This window comes from Mytilus trossulus, chromosome 2, assembly GCF_036588685.1.
Source record: "Mytilus trossulus isolate FHL-02 chromosome 2, PNRI_Mtr1.1.1.hap1, whole genome shotgun sequence".
Taxonomy (NCBI): domain Eukaryota; kingdom Metazoa; phylum Mollusca; class Bivalvia; order Mytilida; family Mytilidae; genus Mytilus; species Mytilus trossulus.
The window spans coordinates 64,234,917-64,257,075 of record NC_086374.1 but is presented as its reverse complement, the minus strand read 5'-3'; the positions used below and the strand labels follow the sequence as shown (position 1 = coordinate 64,257,075).

Sequence of the window (22,159 nt, the reverse complement as noted above, 5' to 3'; positions counted from 1 at the left end):
CGCAAAAATGCGGCGGGGTTAAACATGTTTGTGAGATCTCAACCCTCCCCCTATACATGTAGCCAATGTAGAAAAGTAAACGAATAACAATACATACATTAAAATTCAGTTCAAGAGAAGTCCGAGTCTAATAGTTCGTTTTATGTGTGTGTTATATTTTCGTTTTTTGTTGTTGAAATTTAGTGTTTCGGTTGTTTCGTTGTTCTCCTCTTATATTGGATGTGTTTCCCTCGGTTTTTGGTTTGTAACCAGGATTTGTTTTCTCTCAATGGATTTATAACTTTGAACAGCGGTATACTCACTGTTGCTTTTATTAGCGATGGCTTTGCCAGTTTCTGTTTCGACTTGTGAGTATGGATATCCCTTTCGTATCTTTGTTCTCTCTATGACGATAAGAATACGTGTGGTATGATATAACCAACCAGATAAAGATATGTGTAGCAGTTCATTGAGCAAAACGACACTTGAAACAATCGTACTTCAAAACTTGTAATCATTTGGAGTAAAAGGAACTTCAAATTATAAATATATTTTATTTTTTGAACAAGTCTTAAACAGTGATCATACAATAACATCAAAATATAAATAAATCAACAGTTCTATACTGACATCATCAAATGATAATACAATCGAATATGAATCAAACCATATCAAAATAGAGGGCGGAATCTTACTGTATGTTCACGATTGTCAACTCTTTAGAATGTGTTGCTTTATGGAAATAGCAATCATTGTGTTATTTTTAAAAAAGAGTAGTGTTTACCTCTAATGTATAAAAAAAATATAAAAAAAGTCTTTAATATTTTTGACAAAGCATGGACTTTTCCTCATCTTTGAATTTTCATGTTTCTGTGTCTAAGAATTTTTGAAAACATTCATGTAAAAATCATATTTTTTTTGAATATTTTTTTTTTATAAATTTACAACATTATTGTAATATGCTAACACCGTTTTTTTTAAATTTTGTATTTGATGTTCGTTTTATATTGATCACTTAAAGTATGCATTCTTTAATTTATATAAAATATTACTGAATAAGTTATGAAATGTTTGCGTACTGTTAATTTTTTTTTTTGCTTGATGCTGTTCATTTCATGGATTTAAAATTAAGAAGAGTCCGTCCCTATTTTAATATGACCCGCTGAATCCAACAAGATTCATTTACTCATCATTGAAATACTAATATCATTAATTTCATACTCCTACACAAATGCACCTATTCAAAAGAAAACAAAGCATAATTAACTGGGGAGTATTTCTGTATCATTAACCTTGGTGGTAAGTTAATGGAATATTAAACATTTATATCATATCATGTTATAGTTAGGTAAACAGTATGACAATAACAGATTTTACTGTTTCATAGAAATAAGGGTAAACTAACTTACAGTTATTAGCATACGAAAGAAGAAAATCTTTCTTGAAACATTCATTTCCTTTAAATTAAAAAAAATTATAACACATACACACAATACCCGGCCAGCATTTCTTTATACTCTGATACATCAATAACAAAAATATCACTATATAACATTTCATCAGATCACACTCATACCTATCTCTATAAACAATTTCTGTGGTAAAGTTAGTGCTCAACAGAACTAACTGAGTTATATTTTAGCAAATGTATCTAGAAAACATACATTCGAGGGACAACATGTTCTCATTTAACTATGATCGCTGGCAAGAAAATTAATTAATTCTAACTTCATACTACAAGTAGTTATAATAATAAATTAAATATTTAGGTATAGACAATAAATAATCTTATCTTTAATAAAAATAATAAAAATAAAAATACAACCTTATAATATATATGATATATAGTTTCTCATCCTTGTTTTTTTCATTTAAACATACTGACATATGTTCATGAAGTATCTGTAATAAATCAAATTACAAACTAAATAAAAAATGGAGTAAAGTTGTTTACATTACGGCTTTTCAAAATTTTGCTGAAAATAAATTATGTCCTCTGAAGTCTAATGAGTTAAAAAATTCTGCATTGAAAACTAATATGCACAAACTTTGCAATAAAAGGATGGATACCAGAAATCATATCAAAGTGTTTAAGTAATGACAAGATTTCCTATAAACTTAAAAAAAATGTAAACGACACTAAGAGAGCAGCTTACTCCTTGAAACTTTGATTTTGAATAAGATGAATGGGGTTCTAGCTTCCATGTCCCTTTTGGTTACAAGCTCTTGATGTTTTGCGTAATTTATATATCCTTGTCTTTCCAATGATTTGGGTTGAGCGTTTTTAACCAGAAAAGGGATACGGACGAATGAAATTCATCCAAGCGTTTTCATGATTAATCATCAATAGGAACGCTTAATCCCAAATATTTAAAATCCAGGAAAGTATAAATACGTGAAACCTAAAGGAACGTTATGACCAACAGTTAACTTGAAATACTATCGAAATTAATCTAATCTTTGCTTACGGCAAAAAAAACTCAGTTTCTTAGTAATTTCTTAAAATATGAACTGGGAAAGTTACAAGAAGATAAGATCCCCTACGTTTACATTTGATAGAAGACGGATAACAGTATACCTCTACAACAGATTTTTTCCAGATTTGTTCTTGATCTTAAAAGAAATCACACAAGTAGTTTAGAAAAATACATAGATTAAATACCATACAAAAAGCAGTCCGATAAAAAGCCGTAGTGAAAAATATAGAATGTCATGAAGAGGTAAAGAAACAAGATAAGTCTTCAACACAGATATTCAAAGAAAACCCGTATATCTCTATATGTACATGGCATTACATTTTGGTTTGCATTCAATTATAAATATATGAATATCAGTATCTTCACAAAACATCTGTATTGTAATTCGGGGTAAGGTCAAACACAGTTCTGTATAAGGTATTGCAATGTCATAACTCCTATACCCTCGTACTACGGATCAACACATGGGTAATTATTGTAACCTTGATAGTTAAATATGTGATACCCTTGATACTGTATTAATCATTATCCAACATAATATCACACATTGAAATATTAAATCAAATTATAGGTATGGACAATTTGTATGATCGTTTAAGTTTTAAATTACTATTTCACGAAATACTAGTAAATGAGCGAAGGATATGAATGCAATTGGTTCTGTTTGTTTTGTTTAAATGCTGCCTTTAAATCTATTGTTATGGCTAACTCTTGTATTAGCTTGTCATTAGCATAAATGTTTTCATATGTCGTTTTCCATTGATTGGTTGATTGATTGGTGTTTTTTCCAAGCGGTATATTATCATTGAGGGAGGGAGCTGAAGTGCTCGGAGAGAACCTTCGGTTGGAAAACAAACCATTCCAATTACATTATGATAGGAATTAAGCGCACCTGGCAAGTGCGGGATTGGAACTCACAAACTTAGTGTTGACAGGGTAGGAAATAGTAGTTCGACTACTTATGACTGTATGGCTTCCAAGGCACCCTGTTGTTTAGCAACTGCTAACTGAAAACTATAGCAATAACAGCCTCTTCATATATTCTGATCGTGTTAAATAAATTATTTAACAAGATAAAGTATCAGTGTTAGGTTTTGGAAAATGAAAACGAATATTTGATTTATGAAAGTCGATCGATAAACTTCTAAATGCAGTTAAGTATAATAGCATTACTTCAAAGGTTTTAATAATTTATATTGATGAAACTGTCTCCTAAAGCAATATTGCCAAGCAGACTGATTTTAATCGTTTGAAAAATATCCTAATTATATAGTTTAATTAATTAAACATAACAAGTTGACAACTTTAGTACTAAATCATGCATATACACATGTTTCAATGACGTTGCATTTTCTCTCACTTCCGTTGGCAATAAAAGTCATTACAAAATAAATTTGCCTTTAAAAATATAATTACCAGACTGCAAATGAAAAAGGATAAAATGTTTACCATTCATTTAGTACATAATTACATACAATAAAAAGAAAAATTGGTTTCTAAACTTTATCAACCAGTATAAACTGGATATATGAAATTTTGTTTCGTGATTTGTATATGACTGTTATAGCATAACAACATCCATGCAACACCTTTTATATAAGTTCCTACAGTAAATACAAGGAACGGATTGTCCTCTCAAGGGAAATAACTCATGTAAAAAGCAAAAGCTGGATTTGTTTTCTGCTTTGATGGGAGCTGCTTGTGAGAAGGATACATTAACGTTATGGAATATATGAGATTCCGCATAATAATCATGTAATACAATGTATGTAAATAAAGCAGTTTACACTTTCAAAACGTTCAAGATACAAAAACAGGCACAGTAATACATTCACCGGTTCTATGATTTTTAAACAAAATATTCACATGTACATATACAATAATACTGCAATTTACAAAACAAAAAATAAATGACTCGTCTTTTACTAAGCGTAAAGTCGCCTGTAAAGTACGACAACTCTAAGCAAAACTTTGCGCAACTTTCTTCATCAGTCGATGCTGTTTATTTATTTGGAATGTTGTTCTTTCTTCCATAATAATACACAAATGTAATTTCTCTGTTACATCTCGAGATGGCATAAACTGCTTATTGATATGAATAGTTTTTTTTAAGCCATATTCATAATTATATAAAGCAAAGACTGACGAAAGTATGATGTATCATCTTAGAACATAAACGTATATCGCTACAAAGCAAATCTTGCTCTATGAAACACAATAACCGCATAGATCGTATATTTCTGTAAGCTGTATCAGCTCGAATGCTCGATTACTTGTTCCTGTGAAGCAGTTGTAGAGTATCAGTACTGTCTGGAGATCAAACGTGCAACATCAAACCAATACTCTAATGAAGAGATCTACGCCGAAAATATCATCTTCTTTTTCAGTGGCAGGTACATTCTTCAATATGTCCTTTTGGAATGTCTAAAAAGGTAACACTACTGTCGAATACTAAATACGTCTGTAAGGGTTTAAATTTACTTGGGTAACACTTTCTAGAACGTGTAGAGTTTGTCTCTATATAAGTGGAATTATGTGAGCAGGATCCAATGCACTCGGTTTTATAAAAACCATCTGGATATGCAACCCGGTCGCCTAAGCCTATATCGGAGAAACGTATATATTCTTGATAACGACAACATTGATTAACAGGATTATCTTTAGAACATGATATTGTATCTCGCCTTTGCCTATGTTTAGAGTCTTTTTCATGAAACATTAGAAATGGCCTTTTCTTTCTAAGTTTTAATGGTTTTCTTGATTTATCTAAGTGTTTTGTTTTCATAAATTTATGTCTTTTCTTTGATGTCTTGAGTGGTAAAATAATTTGAGTGTTTCTATTGCATCTTTTGCAATCAATGCAAAGATTTAAAACTCTTTCCTTTAATTGATTAGCTTTCTTAATTACCGAAAACGGCAAAACTAACTTATTCCATTTTTTATCTGGATTAGGACGAAAGCGTAAACGAGATATGAACTTTTTGTGGCGGGTTTGTTCGTTTAATAAAGAAACTTTAATGGTAATTTTTCTTTGGCGCTTTCGTCGACGTCTTCGTCTACCTCGCTTGCCGTCTGGTCTTTTCCTCCTATTGGTTATATAAACGAACACATCTGCCCCGGGTAAAGATTTCCCGGGGGTGGATTCTTCTGGCAGTTTGAACTTCATACAGTTGGTATCATTGCTGTATTCTGTAATTATAAAATATTAAAATTCATAAATTCTCAGTTATAAAAAGTAAAGTTGAGCAAGCATTAATAAAGTTTTAATTTAGTGGAACATTTTATAAAATCTAATAATGTATGGTTTTATTTTCAATCCTATTCTAAAGAATAGGAATTCCCAAAAGTAAATTGAAAATTCATCAAATCTTAAAAACGTCAAGCTAAATCGATAGTAAAAGTCTTTAAGTTTAATATGCTTTCAAGGTGCCATTTAAAGTTAAAAAAAGTAAAAGTGTATCATTTTGATAATTAGAAGATCTTCATTCAATTTGAATGCCTGTGTTTCAGTATTTGTCACCAGCATGCAAAAGCTAACGTAGTTTGTCAGTACGAATAACATGCATTTAAAAACTTTCAATATCAAACAACTTTACCAACATAACAATTCACAACGAAAGCTGATGGAATATCAATTGTTAATAATTTAGTAACATAAGATACTCTTAACATGATCGTATATCCCAAGTGGGAGTGCTCCAATATATAACGGAGGTGGAAAATTCCTGTTCAGAGCAGATCATATTCATTTATAAAATAATCACAACTTGCTTTATTAAAAGGATATGCAATATGTGAAAAAAAACATGATACTTAAAATTGATTATCTTCTCGACAGAAAATGTATTTGGATGGGCGTAGTTGGCATTGTACTAAAGTTATCATTTTGAAACATCCTTTTGTCATATATTATGTTTTTCTAATTATCTTGTTAAACATGGGCTTTTCTATGTGATACTTCCGCAATCTGCAAATCTACTGGAATTGATACAATAGACTTTTATTTTCAACATAATTATACATAATATTTAAGCAGGTATATCGTTTTCTATATGATCATCATAGATTGGGCGTATTATGGTACAAACATGAGTGTATATCATTGTCCGTCTATACGCCCGTCTGTGTGAATTTCACACGCGGTACTGAGGCTAGAAAACGTTTAGATTAAGTATCTTGCAACTTGTAAAAGTATTGAATTATAATTGAATCGTGAAAAAGTTTATCTCTCAATTTATTATTTTAAAACGGGACTGAAACGGACGAGTAATTAAGTTTTTTTTTCTAAAGTCACGAAATAACTTTTGTATGCTCTAACTGATTTCGTGAGTACTGGGCAAATCTGGTTTATTAGAAATGTTTTGCTTTTATTGATTGGAAAAAGTAACACTTCTATCTTTTTGAAAATTTTCTGGTTGATCGTCATAAGTTATTGGACTTTATACGGTATATGTAAGGCTTCTTTTCGCATGTCGCACATTAACTGTAGCACATGCAAAGATAAGCCTTAAACTAGTATAATTATTTAGAGCTAGGACTTTCCGATTAATCTTTCCAGAGTTATAGGACTTTAACCATCATGTTAATCTAAATTAAGATCTCGTGTCGTACATGTATTTGACTATGTTATATCAATTTATTTCAAACTGTGAGACTGTCTTATTTAGAATGGCAAAAGTATGCTCCCATTCCATTTTTAAAACTTTCCGATTGATCTATAAAGAAAAATAGGCTGTTGGGATTTTATATTCATCTACGAATGTATAGTTCTACAGGTCCATTTTACTGACTTTTGATTTAATGCCGTTTACAATCGTCCATTTTATTCATTCAACAATGTATATACCAAAATAACCGTTGGTCAGTACTTATCCTCTTTAATCGTGATGTTTCATTAATGTTGGTCTTAGTTTGTGTCCACAGTAAATATAACCCACCCCACCCCTTATAAACAAATACTTAATAATACTATAAGTACTATAGCTAAATCTTTATAATCATTTGTACAAAATTTAAATTAATAATTCTGACCGATATTATTCTTCCTGTAATGGGCGTCTTCATTTGACAATAAAATATTTCAACTTGAACTTGGATCTTATCGTTCTGCATTTTAACTTTCATCAGAAAGGTATTTGTACAGACCTACCACATTTTACATTGACCTACATTAACGTAAAAACCCAATTCCAGATATATGTCATATCTAATAACTCTCTAAAGATGTAAGTTTTAAAAAGTTTATAATTTAGCTCACCAGACACGCGTTTCGTCTACACATTAATCCAATTGCGCTCAAATCTCATTTTTGTTATTATTTGTGCATTATACCGGAGAAAAATCTGATAAGGGTGATTAATAAGTTTTATTTTATTTTTGTAAAAGTGACGGCACTTATCGAAACAATGTAAAAAGAAATTGCTACTTTTATTTTCCTGATAAAAATCTGTATGCCATCAATATGAAACAGTTAAAGGTGATAAATCAGTTTTATATTTGTAAAAGTGACTGGACGACTCGAAACAATGAAAAAAGAAGTAAAAGAGAAATCTATGTAAAGACGGTTTAATTCGTGTTATCATGCTATTCTTTATAGTTGCATGAACAAAGGTAACGACCTGATTTATATTTGTGATTAACTCTAGACTACCTGCAGCAACCTTTCTTCCACCTTTAGGTGATAATTGTATGCTGCACGAATACATTGAATGTACTGACATGTTGGATAATATTACATATATCTATAGAAGCTTTATGAAATGTATACGCTCCCTTATCATCCGACTTGATTTCTCCAACCTATATGTTGCTCTAAATATAAAATAAAATTTTGGTATGTATATTGTCTGTAACCCAAGGGTAAATTTTCCTCTTTAAATTAAATTATGTGTTAAATATCAATATGTAACGAATTATACATCAAACGACTTTAAAGTATTTTCAAGATGCAAATGCAAGACAACCTGTTACATTCACTGAGAGAATGACATACGTCAGATATTCAATGCAAAAAATGCACAAAATCAAAAATTGAAAATATGTCACTCAGTCGAACTAACACATTTCCATGATAAATAAACAACATAATCTTGTTAAAAGAACAACAATATTTCTTCTTCAAAATATGACTCTTTAAAATTTGCGTGATTAAAACAAGAAAAAAGGAATATGGAAACTTGCAAGGTTCCGATAGTGTAACAGACTAAGCAGAAGGTACCAGTAAAACTAGAGACCAGTCTGTATCAACAAATAATAAAGATTTGTGTTGTAGAGAAGAGGTAACCTCACACGTGTGCACAGACACAGGTATTAGATGTACGCAAACAACAACGTACTTGAGGTCGACAATTTACGCGGATGAAGTCGGATGTTCCATCCTTCGCCTCAAACTAAGCTGGTCTACACAGTCTGCAAAGACATTAACGCCACTCGAAACATATATGAGGTTACGACACCACAAATGCTGCCCATATTAATCACCGTGGGCAAGTATAATAACACGCAAACACACATATTGCGAATCTTTTAGAGGAGTATATATTTGAAGAGTCAAATGTTACTCTGATATCACTGATATTGATTACTTTAATCATTTCAATGCAAACACCGAGTATTTTCAAGTTTTTATTATTAAAAAAAATGCCTAAAATTTCAACGCACTCAACATATGCATAATTTGTGTATAATCATCCCTTTCGTATTTTTTTTTATTACATGCAGTAAATCAATGTTTGAAGGATGAATATCAGTTACATGTATCATTATATTATCTCTCATACAGGCATGTTATATAAAAACGTATCCTTGAGCAAGTCAAGTTTACCTCAGTGTATACAATACAACACGAAGTACAAATAAATTAATACTGACAAAAACCAGAAGTAGAAATTCGTGGCTGACCTTAATACTTTAATAGGGTTAACATGTGTACTCGGCAGTTTAAAAGTGTCATAAATTTCGATATAATTCTCACGGCGTCGGTATTCGGACAGTTGGAAATCATTGCATTTTGGGCTGATAACGATCTAATTGTGAATTGTAACGCGCCGATTGTCAATACAATTGATTGTTTGAGTGTGTGTCTCAATGGCCTGTACATCAATGACTATGAAGCCTGGAGATTGTAACGCCTATTATCGATGCAATTCATTGTCTAATTGTGCAATGCATGGCATGTATATGTACGACTAGTATGCAGAGTGTGAATTGTAACGCAGATTGCCAATACAATTGATTGTCTATGTATCTGTCTGTATGGCATGTACATAGATATAGGAAGATGTGGTGTAAGTGCCAATGAGACAACTCTCCATCCAAATAACAATTTAAAAACATGTATGACTAAACAGACTGTGAATTGTAACGCGCCGATTGACAGTACAATTGATTGTCTATTTTTGTGTCTGTATGGCATGTACATGTATGACTATGCAGTCAGTAAATTTTAACGCGGATTGCCAATGCAATTGATTGTCGTTTTGTGCAATGTATGGCATGTACATATATGACTATGTAGACTGTGAATTGTAACGCGCCGACTGCCAATACAATTGATTGTCTATGTGTGTGTCTGTATGGCATGTACATGTATGACTATACAGACTGTGAATTTTAACGCGCCGACTGCCAATACAATTAATTGTCTATGTATCTGTCTGTATGGCATGTACATGTATGACTATGCAGTCAGTAAATTTTAACGCCGATTATCAATGCAATTGATTGTCGTTTTGTGCAATGTATGGCATGTACATGTATGACTATACAGACTGTGAATTGTAACGCGCCGACTGCCAATACAATAAATTGTCTATGTGTGTGTCTGTATGGCATGTAAATGTATGACTATACAGACTGTCAAATGTAACGCGCCGATTACCAATACAATTGATTGTCTATGTATCTGTCTGTATGGCATGTAAATGTATGACTATGTAGACTGTGAATTGTAACGCGCCGACTGCCAATACAATTGATTGGTTATGTGTGTGTCTGTATGGCATGTACATGTACGACTATACAGACTGAGAATTGTAACGCCGATTGCCAATACTATACATTTATTTCCTGTGTCTGAGGGAGACTATGGAGATTTTTTCACCCAAGAATATCAAAATTTCTCGTGGGCTCTGATTTTTCGAGGGTTGAGACAATCTTTATATATTTCCCGAGACAAAGGGACATGAATGATTTACTCCACTGACTATGCTTTGTTTACTATCAAAACATTAAAAATCGTTTTGCATACATTTTGTTTCCAAATCCGCTTGTTTATAAGTTCAACTAAACACGACATACCCATTGGTAAACAGTACATATATGTTATAAGTTAATTATTAGTCTTTTTCTTTATCGTTTGAAAAAAAATTGAACATGAAATTTCAGAGGGGAATATGAAGATTTGTTTAATGACACGTTGGATAGTCTGAACCAATCATATATTTGTCAAACTAACAATATGTTTTAACAGTGGAATACAATTGATTATCTATTTGTGTCTGTATGGCATGTACATGTATCACTATGCAGAATGAATTGTAACGCGCCGACTGCCAATACACTTAGTTGTTTATTTGTGTCTGTATGACATGCACATGTTTGACTATGCAGAATGAATTGTAACGTGCCGACTGCCAATGCACTCTGTATGACATGAACATGTATCACTATGCAGACTGTGAATTGTAACGCGCCGACTGCCAATACACTCTGTATGACATGTACATGTATCACTATGCAGACTGTGAATTGTAACGCGCCGACCGCCAATACACTCTGTATGACATGAACATGTATCACTATGCAGACTGTGAATTGTAACGCGCCGACCGCCAATACACGCTGTATGACATGTACATGTATCACTATGCAGACTGTGAATTGTAACACGCCGACTGCCAATACACTCTGTATGACATGTACATGTTTGACTATGCAGACTGTGAATTGTAACGCGCCGACTGCCAATACACTCTGTATGACATGTACATGTTTGACTATGCAGACTGTGAATTGTAACGCGCCGACTGCCAATACACTCTGTATGACATGTACATGTTTGACTATGCAGACTGTGAATTGTAACGCGCCGACTGCCAATACACTCTGCATGACATGTACATGTTTGACTATGCAGACTGTGAATTGTAACGCGCCGACTGCCAATACACTCTGCATAACCTGTACATGTTTGATTATGCAGACTGTGAATTGTAACGCGCCGACCGCCAATACACTCTGTATGACATGTACATGTTTGACTATGCAGACTGTGAATTGTAACGCGCCGACTGCCAATACACTCTGCATAACATGTACATGTTTGATTATGCAGACTGTGAATTGTAACGCGCCGACTGCCAATACACTCTGTATGACATGTACATGTATGACTATACAGACTGAGAATTGTAACGCGCCGACTGCCAATACACTCTGTATGACATGTACATGTTTGACTATGCAGACTGTGAATTGTAACGCGCCGACTGCCAATACATTCTGTATGACATGTACATGTATCACTATGCAGACTGTGAATTGTAACGCGCCGACTGCCAATACACTCTGTATGACATGTACATGTTTGACTATGCAGACTGTGAATTGTAACGCGCCGACTGCCAATACATTCTGTATGACATGTACATGTATCACTATGCAGACTGTGAATTGTAACGCGCCGACTGCCAATACACTCTGTATGACATGTACGTGTATGACTATGCAGACTGTGAATTGTTACGCGCCGACTGCCAATACACTCTGTATGACATGTACGTGTATGACTATGCAGACTGTGAATTGTAACGCGCCGACTGCCAATACACTCTGTATGACATGTACGTGTATGACTATGCAGACTGTGAATTGTTACGCGCCGACCGCCAATACACTCTGTATGACATGTACATGTATGACTATGCAGACTGTGAATTGTAACGCGCCGACTGCCAATACACTCTGTATGACATGTACATGTATGACTATGCAGACTGTGAATTGTAACGCGCCGACCGCCAATACACTCTGTATTACATGTACATGTTTGACTATGCAGACTATGAATTGTAACGCGCCGACTGCCAATATACTCTGTATGACATGTACATGTTTGACTATGCAGACTGTGAATTGTAACGCGCCGACTGCCAATACACTCTGTATGACATGTACATGTATGACTATGCAGACTGTGAATTGTAACGCGCCAAATGCCAATACACTCTGTATGACATGTACATGTATGACTATGCAGACTGTGAATTGTAACGCGCCGACTGCCAATACACTCTGTATGACATGTACATGTATGACTATGCAGACTGTGAATTGTAACGCGCCAAATGCCAATACACTCTGTATGACATGTACATGTATGACTATGCAGACTGTGAATTGTAACGCGCCGACTGCCAATACACTCTGTATGACATGTACATGTATGACTATGCAGACTGTGAATTGTAACGCGCCAAATGCCAATACACTCTGTATGACATGTACATGTATGACTATGCAGACTGTGAATTGTAACGCGCCGACTGCCAATACACTCTGTATGACATGTACATGTATGACTATGCAGACTGTGAATTGTAACGCGCCGACCGCCAATACACTCTGTATTACATGTACATGTTTGACTATGCAGACTATGAATTGTAACGCGCCGACTGCCAATATACTCTGTATGACATGTACATGTTTGACTATGCAGTCATATTTTATTTGATCAGAGTCATTAGCAACACATGTTACGTCGAATTCGGACAACACGTGGTTATTTGTTTAGTTTACTATCTGACCAAAGCAAATATAACCGTGTTCCATAATGACAGAGATATCCGTCTGTTTCTATTAAATCTACCGACTTTTAATAAGTTTAACACTTTTGACCTAGAGTCCTGTTCTACCTAAGATATATTAGCCAAGATAAATTGCACGTCAATTGACAAACAATAAAAACAAAATAATACCAAATTAGACCACTTATTCTAATATTACTTTAAACTTCCCATTTACGCCTATAGAGAATTTAAAGTTTACTTGTGCTTATGGTTTTTTTCTCTTTCATATGCATTTACCATTTACCAATGCTAAAAACCCCAATGATAAATTATATAAATGCCCAGGCAAAAATGCTGGAACATCAACATATAAGAAAAAGAAAACATAATCGATGAATTCTTATTTAAACAACCCACGAATTGACTTTAATATTATAATAGCAATATGACTCTCCCGTCCGACAGCTAAACATTGCTAATTGGGGCGTACGGTTTGCTGGGTTTTATGTGAAAATACGCAGGTACATTGCTGCACGCTCATTCACGTTAATGAAACCTTGCAATGACGCTTACAGGGGTCAATAGATGGGTATGTCCAATGTGTATGTCTGACCCATATCCTTGTCGCCCTTTATACAAAGACCAAACCAACTTAACTTTTTGATCTTGTAAAAATCTAGTGGCAAATATTTCATGCATTTTTTGCCTGAGAACAAATTGATAACTTATACAGTATTTAGGCAAAAAATGCAAAACAAAACCCCGATCAATCATATTAAAGATATCACAAATAGCGAACGATTCACAGTTACTGATACAACAACATACAAGTAACTTTATACAGTACTGTTTTATTCAATACATGAAATATTTGACACTGTACATTGAATAGAAACAATCAATTAATCAAATACACATATCACAAATAGAAAACGATTCACAGTTACTGATACAACAAAAAACAAGTTACTTTGTACAGTACGGTTTTGTTTAATGCATGAAATATTTGCCGCTGGACATTAAATAGAAACAATCAATTAATCAAATACACATATCGTTAACGATTTACAATTACTGATACCACAGAATACAAGCTACTTTATACAGTAATGTTTTGTTCAATGCATGAAATATTTGCCACTGAACATTTAAAAGAAAAAATCAATCAACCATATTAATCATATCACAAATAGAGAACGATCCACAGATACAACAAAGTACAAGCTACTATATATAGTACTGTTTTTGTTTTTACTGCCACCATTAATGATTATCAAACCAGGAAATGTGACCGATTGAAACCGAGACACTATTTGTTAATGCCGATAATAGCATGGATTTCACTTTACTAAAACTGGCGACCCGTTATTACATGAATGCATAATCCCAATAGAGAATAAAGCAGATATTCATCAATACACCAATCTGATAACTCTATATCCATATTCAGAAATAAACGTAGCCAATTAATTCTATTGGTTAACCTGTCTGGTAGCTTATACATGTAAGAATCTGCAGACAAATTGAATAATTGCGAGTCATAATGTGACAATTATTAATTCTTTCTTTTGTTTCCCTGTATCGTTTACAAACGAAACCCGATTCGAGTCAATAGCAGCTATAATTAGAATGCCAAAGAAGATGAGGATACAAAAGTTCGTCAACCTTTTAGTATCTTATTTCAATCGCACCGATTCAAAATTTTAAAGTACCGTGCTTCATCGAACTCAAATTCTTTACATCATTACGAAAAGGTAAAAAAATAGGTAGATCCGTATTATGGCTCTTTTGGCTACGACTGCTGAAGCTGTACATGTATGTCAGCTGTGCAATACTATTAAATACATAAAAGTATTACACTGATTACCGGTTCAGTTATTGTAAAGCACAGTCATGTAAAACAGACACAAACTAAAATCAAAACTCTCTGATTAGATTATGAGTAACATGTTCGACCTTCACATTAGAATCTACTAGCATTATATTTTAAAGATACGATACCGCAAAAGTTCATACGGATACCTTTAGGTGTCTTTTTCTATTATTTTGTGAAGTTTGGTTTTCTGTCTCATTGACATTTAACCCCTTTCTTAACTTATTTCTGAATAGTGGATGTAAAAATACAAAGACGGACTTGAAATGACAACAATTAGAATGATAGCTTCCTTTTTTATATATCAAATTATGATTAGGTTGGTATTAAAACAATTGAAATAGATTAAATCTCTGAAGTCTTAGTCTTAAAGCGGATCTTGCTTTTTGGTCACGTTTTCTTATTTTCATTCAATAACTCGTTCTTAAAGTGTTGATAAATTGTCATGTTTTACTTAAAGAATTATAAAATCTTAATATTAGTATGTCAATGCCAATGCCAACAAGTTCGTTTTTTTAATGCGTCGATATGTGACCCAGTTTACACACAAACCACAACTTAACGGACGTCACGATGGCTTAAACAAATAGATCAATAACATTTAAAGCGAAAAGTTATATACGATATAATCAGGGTGTTCTTATAAAGGGTGTAATTATTTTATCGTAACACTGTGCTACAGAAAGAATGTGGCATACATTTTTCAAGGTCAATATATACTTACCTGCAAAAGAAATTTGAATGTCATACTATAAGTACCATCATTATTGATAGGCGGATACCAATAGAAAAATAGGGGTAAATAAGACAATTTCAAATTGTCTCTTTAACAGAAGAAGCATTTGAAAGAACGTATTTGTCGATTGAGTTTACATTATAAAAAATTCTATATCTATTGTACTTGTTTTGCTATTACTTTATAAAAGCGAAATAATAAACTTATATTGAACTATAATTTTTTTTTATTAACGCCACATGCAGTTATAAACGAGATAAGATCTTAAAGTCCGAGGATATGTTTTAAGGCTCATAAGACTGATTGTATAACATAACACTGTTGCAGCATATGTTAACGTAATGAGGGTGAATTATGATTAGAGCATAAATGACCCCTGATCGTGTAAAAATAGTAAACCTCTTCAAATGATAATTTTATCTATATAATACAAAAAGGAGAATATAGTTTGTTGCGATGTCACTGTGAGGTCATGATTATGATGTAATTGACTGTTTTGGCTTAAAAGGCTATTGGTATTTTTATCATACAGAACATTTAAAGGATCTTGTTTGAAAGATAAATCTAAGGGACCAAAAAGTACCCACATACCGTCTCTTTAAAGAAAACCCCCATCAATGCAAGATTCAGCTTTCAGTTAAAGCATGTGTTCTTGCAACAACGAAGAGTGAAATAAAGAATAATATATTATCTTACTACTATTGTATAAATATTTTGACAAAAATCAAGTGAAATAAAATAAATGCATATTTCAGACTATAAAACGACTTATTATATTTTATAACGACTTTTACAAAAAAACCAAGTGAAGTAGAAAAAAATGCATATTTTAGACCACTAAACGTTTATATAAAATGCTTACTAGATATAATCTCTTTTACATTAAAAAAAACCAAAACAACATCAACAACATATCCTCTATAATACTATTGGAATATGTATCCAAGAAAGCGTTCAATATAGTTATATTCAGAATGAGAAGATTGTCAATATAAAGTAAGGTTGTATAATCGAATTGGTTAAGAGAGAGCTACACGATATAAATGACACTAATAGAGTTTCGTGATAATGGCATGATCAAGTTGTAGAACATTGTACTTGTGCAATCATCAACAAAGCCACAACTTTCTAAAAGTGCTATCATTGCACTTGAGCAATGATCAACAAATGCCACAACTTTCTAAAAGTGCTATCATTGCACTTGAGCAATGATCAACAAAGGCCACAACTTTCTAAAAGTGCTATCATTGCACTTGAGCAATGATCAACAAAGCCACAACTTTCTAAAAGTGCTATCATTGCACTTGTGCAATCATCAACAAAGCCACAACTTTCTAAAAGTGCTAGCATTGCACTTGAGCAATGATCAACAAAGGCCACAACTTTCTAAAAGTGCTGACATGGCACTTTTGCAATGATTAACAAAAGCCACAACTTTCTAAAAGAGCTGACAATTGCACTAATGTGATTAAAGATACGACTGTTAAATCAAAACAATATAAAAATAAGGACAGTAAATGTGGTTAAATGATTGAAAATTGATTGATTTCAGTTTGTTGCACGTCGCATGAGAGCAAAAAGGCTATTTTGCTGAAAAAAAAATGCCAATAAGACAACTATCAACCATAGTCCAAAAGACACAGGTACTATACAAAATAACTAAACGACTTACCTGATGGTTCTGAGAAAACTAATGATATGTTGATGTTAGATGCAGTAGATGATGTTGGCTCTGTTGCAGCATTTGGTGTTGTCTCCCTTGGGTTGACAGTTGTGATGAGAGGTTTTCTGTCTATAGTTGTTTTGCACAACTGCTTCAAGTAACCACACATTTTCACTTTGATCTTTTCTTTGGCTATTTCCTGGACAAGTTGTCTTCCGAATCCTTTAAAAGGACTAGATAGTTCATCGGTTGTAGAATTAGAATTTTTAGAGTCTTTGTTCATGGCTCTAAACCATGTTCGTGTTAAAGTACCTCCACAGATACAGGTAAAGTATATAAATAAACTGAACCATAGTTGTTTCATAATGTTATTACTACCACAGCGTTAGCAGATAGCTATATCCATCGACTGTAAAATACAATAACGGTATTAGTTTCTTAGTATATGAAATCAGATCAACAACTGATAACTGTGTATAGAGTTTTCCCTCTTACATAAATATAAGAACAACTCGATTCCTCTCATCAATATCAGGACAACTATTCTCTCAGACACTGATGCTAAATTTTATATGATTCATTTACTATTCCATTCATGATTTTTTTTATTTTGAATGTCATTGTGACATAAAACTTTGGTAAAGGTTAACACACCTCCAATTCATTAACTCCAGCCCGTGCTGGTTATTCTCATATACATTGAACAGACGGTAGCCAATGCGTTTTCCGATCGCTGACAAGGCGCTATTACATTGGATGTTTCAACTGAATCTCCCACGCTGTTTATTTCATTGATAAAGTTGCGAATCAATACTATGTAAAACTACAAAACACAGGAAACTAACATGCGGTGTTTTATTTAAATATTAATTTTATTCTAAGTCATTTAACTTACATCTGTTGTAGTGTGAATGAAAATGATAAAAATGTTTTATTTATAAAAATGTTTATTTTCCAGGTAGGCTGTTTTTGCTTGAACTAGACACGTATATGCACATAACTTATTAATCAATTGAATGTAACATAAGTAAAAGTAGTAGATACCGGTAGTAACTTCAAATCAAAGGTAATACTAAATTATAAATAATATGCAACGAGATGTACTTTAAAAATTACAATGCATTGCAACTTCAACTGATAGGCTCAAATCGCCAACAGCAATTTTCTAACTTTGAAGTCGAGAACAAGATAAGCTAGCTTTGATCAACATTTTTTGTATTTAAACAATTTTGCTCAAGGACCAAAATTCCACTATATAACCTTGCAATATGATTAAATTACATAAAAGAAACAAATTATATACGACAGACTTATCAATCAAATGCAGTTATAATATTTTTGTAAAAAAATATTTAATTTACCAATTACGACCTATTACATGTAATTCAAACAGTCTACACTTATCTAGCAGAATTACAATTGTCTGCGTTACAGTACAGGTGTACTGTAAAATCTCCTCACTTAAAATAATTATTGATAGATTTCAAGTTTAGAGATTTTCTCTTTCTTATTTTTTAATATTTCATTGAAATTTATGAATAAGATTAAAGAACGTTTTGTTTTTGTTTCATAGTTTTCCAAAACGAATAACACGCTTAAAGCAGGCAGTCAGTTTGATTCTATTCTGTCGAAATGACCAAAGAATCTTCGAGTATAAATATACAGTATATTATAATTGTTTTGAATTTGGATGCATATGGCCGATTGTGTGACTTCAGTTCAAGATCGATTTAGATTGTGCTCAGCATGTTTTTAAAATTAAAAAAAATCAGCTGAAAAAATGGGAAGTCAACAGGAAGTCTTCTTCCGATTTTAAAAATTCGATGAAATGTTTTTTACATGTCACAATGCATGTTGCTGTTCGAGGCAATCGATACAATATTGCGTATTTTTTCATGTATTTGAATAAATTTACATCGGGAGATGTCAGAAACCAAAATAAAATAAGGAGTATCAAAAATTGGTTGAATCTGTTGTAACCAATCTATTGAACTATCTTGAGGCAAATATTACTACTTCATGTCTTTGAGAACAAACATTTTAAAATAAAATTGTAAACATCTCAAAGAACACAAATTGAACTGTGATGATATGAGCATACGTAAAGATTGAAAAAAAGTAAAATCACAAAAATACTGAACTCCGGGGAAAATTCAAAACGGAAAGTCCCTAATTAAATGGCAAAATCAAAAGCTCAATCCCATCAAACGAATGGACAGCAACTGTCATATTCCTGACTTGGTACAGACACTGAGTGACTTTTTAAAAAGCGAAATATTGTGAAATAGATTAAGGGAAAATCGGCCCTACCTTTTATCTCTGAACACCAAAGCCCTTTGTTGTGTACAAGCCACTGTATATATTAATTTCATAATATTTAAAAATAAAGTTAAGGCGATCTTGAGTTAAGCTACATGACCGACTTATAGTTTTTGACTTCTTTTACTGACGTAATCAACACATCGGTTTTTAACGGGGATTTCCGGGTTGTCCTGGCGGACACCAGCCGTTTCCATGCGATGACATAAGAATGGTTTGACCAATCCTTATAAAATTTATTAGTATTATTTCGTATTGCTACAACAAAATTTAACTTCGAAGTAGATATCAATTTATAAACTAAGCGAGGAAAAGTCATATACAAAAGACATATATTACATTTTATTTATCTTGTGCATTGCTCAGTGCATTGTTAGTTGTTCTCCGATGAGATCGTTCATAACAAAAAAATGAGCAGTTCATATATTGATATCCACGTTTAAAAGGAGTAGTATGCATCTTCATCTCTGTCTATCGGTCCGTTTGTCTTCCCGTCTTTCCCATGAATTTTTCGTTAAGCACTCGCCTTCAGGAACTACAACATGCAATGCTTTCTGTGTGATGCATTTATAACCCATTTACTTGTTAATCACATAATTAATTTATATATAAATGTATTTATAATAGTGTTCATGAAATTTTCGTTACGTTTATCCCAGTTACTGCAATTCTGAGCTTCCTTAAATATGGAATCAGATGCCTTCATGTGGGTATGCTTTACCCTCAAAGTTTACATTTTCAAATTCATCGCTCTTCTCAGTCGCTCGTCACCTTCCTTTTTACCGAATACTTATATCGGTAATGTCAAGTAATTTGCTCACAATTCCTTGTTTTTAAAATGAAACTAACAGACTGAGGAAATATCAAGAGGGAGCTATTTCGCACAGTTATTTATGTTTTAGAACATTTTAACGAACGTACGGTAAAAAGTCGACTATCAACAAAAAACCGCTTTCACTTGATAATGAACTTGGTTAAATAAACAATATGACCAACAGTTGACGTAGGGTAAATGTCAATCAGACAGTTACACAAAGATACATAAAACAAATAGACTTCTGGATGGAAATATACAATGTTCAACAATATATGCTAAAAATTGTAAAATCATAAATCTGCATACTTGATTGTAAAATAATAAGTCTGCATAACATTATGTGTACAATTTTGTACTAGTTTGTTTCAAATTCCTTTACTTTTTGCTGATCTAATCATTATCGCAAAATTAATACCATAACTAGTTTTTGTATGGAGTTGTGATGGGGTGTATTTTCGCTTTCTGCTTTATTAACTGAGAAATGAAAGCGACAGTAGTATACCGCTGTTCAAAAGTCGAAATCGATTGAAAAAAAAAATCAAGGTAAACACAAAAACTAAAACAGGCAAACAACGAAATAACAGAAATACTGTAGTACATAAAAACAAGACAAGATATATACGTCTTGAACTAGAGGATAGTGACGGCACTGACGGGAGTCATTAAAGACACCAAAGCTGCATGTATATAAGTAAATATTCAAATTGGGGGTTCCAATGTATATGCAAAGGGGTGTCTAAGTTCGACAACCTTTTTGATTATCTACAACTTCCCACCAAACCTATTTACATACATGTAAAATAATTTTTATATTTTTGAATTCTTATGCCAAAGCCATACTTTACCAACACTGCGTTTTTAAGATAGAGAACGGAACTTTTTTTGAACATATGCACATGTGTGGTGAAGTTGACATTTGAGTTTCTGACCATGATTTTAAATGAATATTGCTTCATATTTTAAAAAATATGGTTGATTAAATGAGAACATCACCGACAATTAGTTTTAAATTTTTTTAAATTTCGTTCCTTATATCCTGTTTAAAAATGAAAAAAAAAATACCTCTACGGAAATGAATTTTCACTTGCAAAGACATCCAATAAACTCATCTATAAGCTAACAAATAGTGTTCGTTGGTTGAACTGAAATGAATGCTTTTAAGGTAGGGTTATGTATTTTTTATACGCATTTTATTTACTGCTTGTCGTCCATGTATACAATTTAAATATTGTGGTTTCATATAATAGTACAATAGTAATTAATAATGTGTTCCGGCACTTTTAAGGTTTTGTAAGTAAAATACTCACATTGTTGAAACAATGATATACTAGTAGTTGAACTCTAAACATTGAATTCATTTATAAATTATATGAAAAATGACATAATAAGTACATTTTGCTTATGTAAAATAAACTTTCCTGGTGTCCCTCGACAGTAACTTGCACCTGTTCGGTTAAAATAACACAAACATTAATTAAAAATGACAAGTGTGAATGGTCAACAAG

The 22,159-nt window shown here is 32.7% G+C and overlaps 1 protein-coding gene across 1 annotated transcript in view; it reads right to left on the bottom strand.

Moving 5' to 3' along the window:
- Positions 1–3,717: 3,717 nt before the first annotated feature.
- Positions 3,718–22,159, bottom strand: part of LOC134707769 (inhibin beta chain-like) — a 35,045-nt gene continuing 16,603 nt past the window's right edge. The window contains exons 5-6 of the mRNA XM_063567809.1: positions 17,528–17,927; positions 3,718–5,645 (exon numbers count right to left, since the gene is read on the bottom strand). Of these exons, the coding sequence (XP_063423879.1) occupies positions 4,840–5,645; positions 17,528–17,882 (1,161 nt within the window). The 5' untranslated portion in view covers positions 17,883–17,927 and the 3' untranslated portion in view covers positions 3,718–4,839. The remainder of the gene's footprint in view (positions 5,646–17,527; positions 17,928–22,159) is intronic.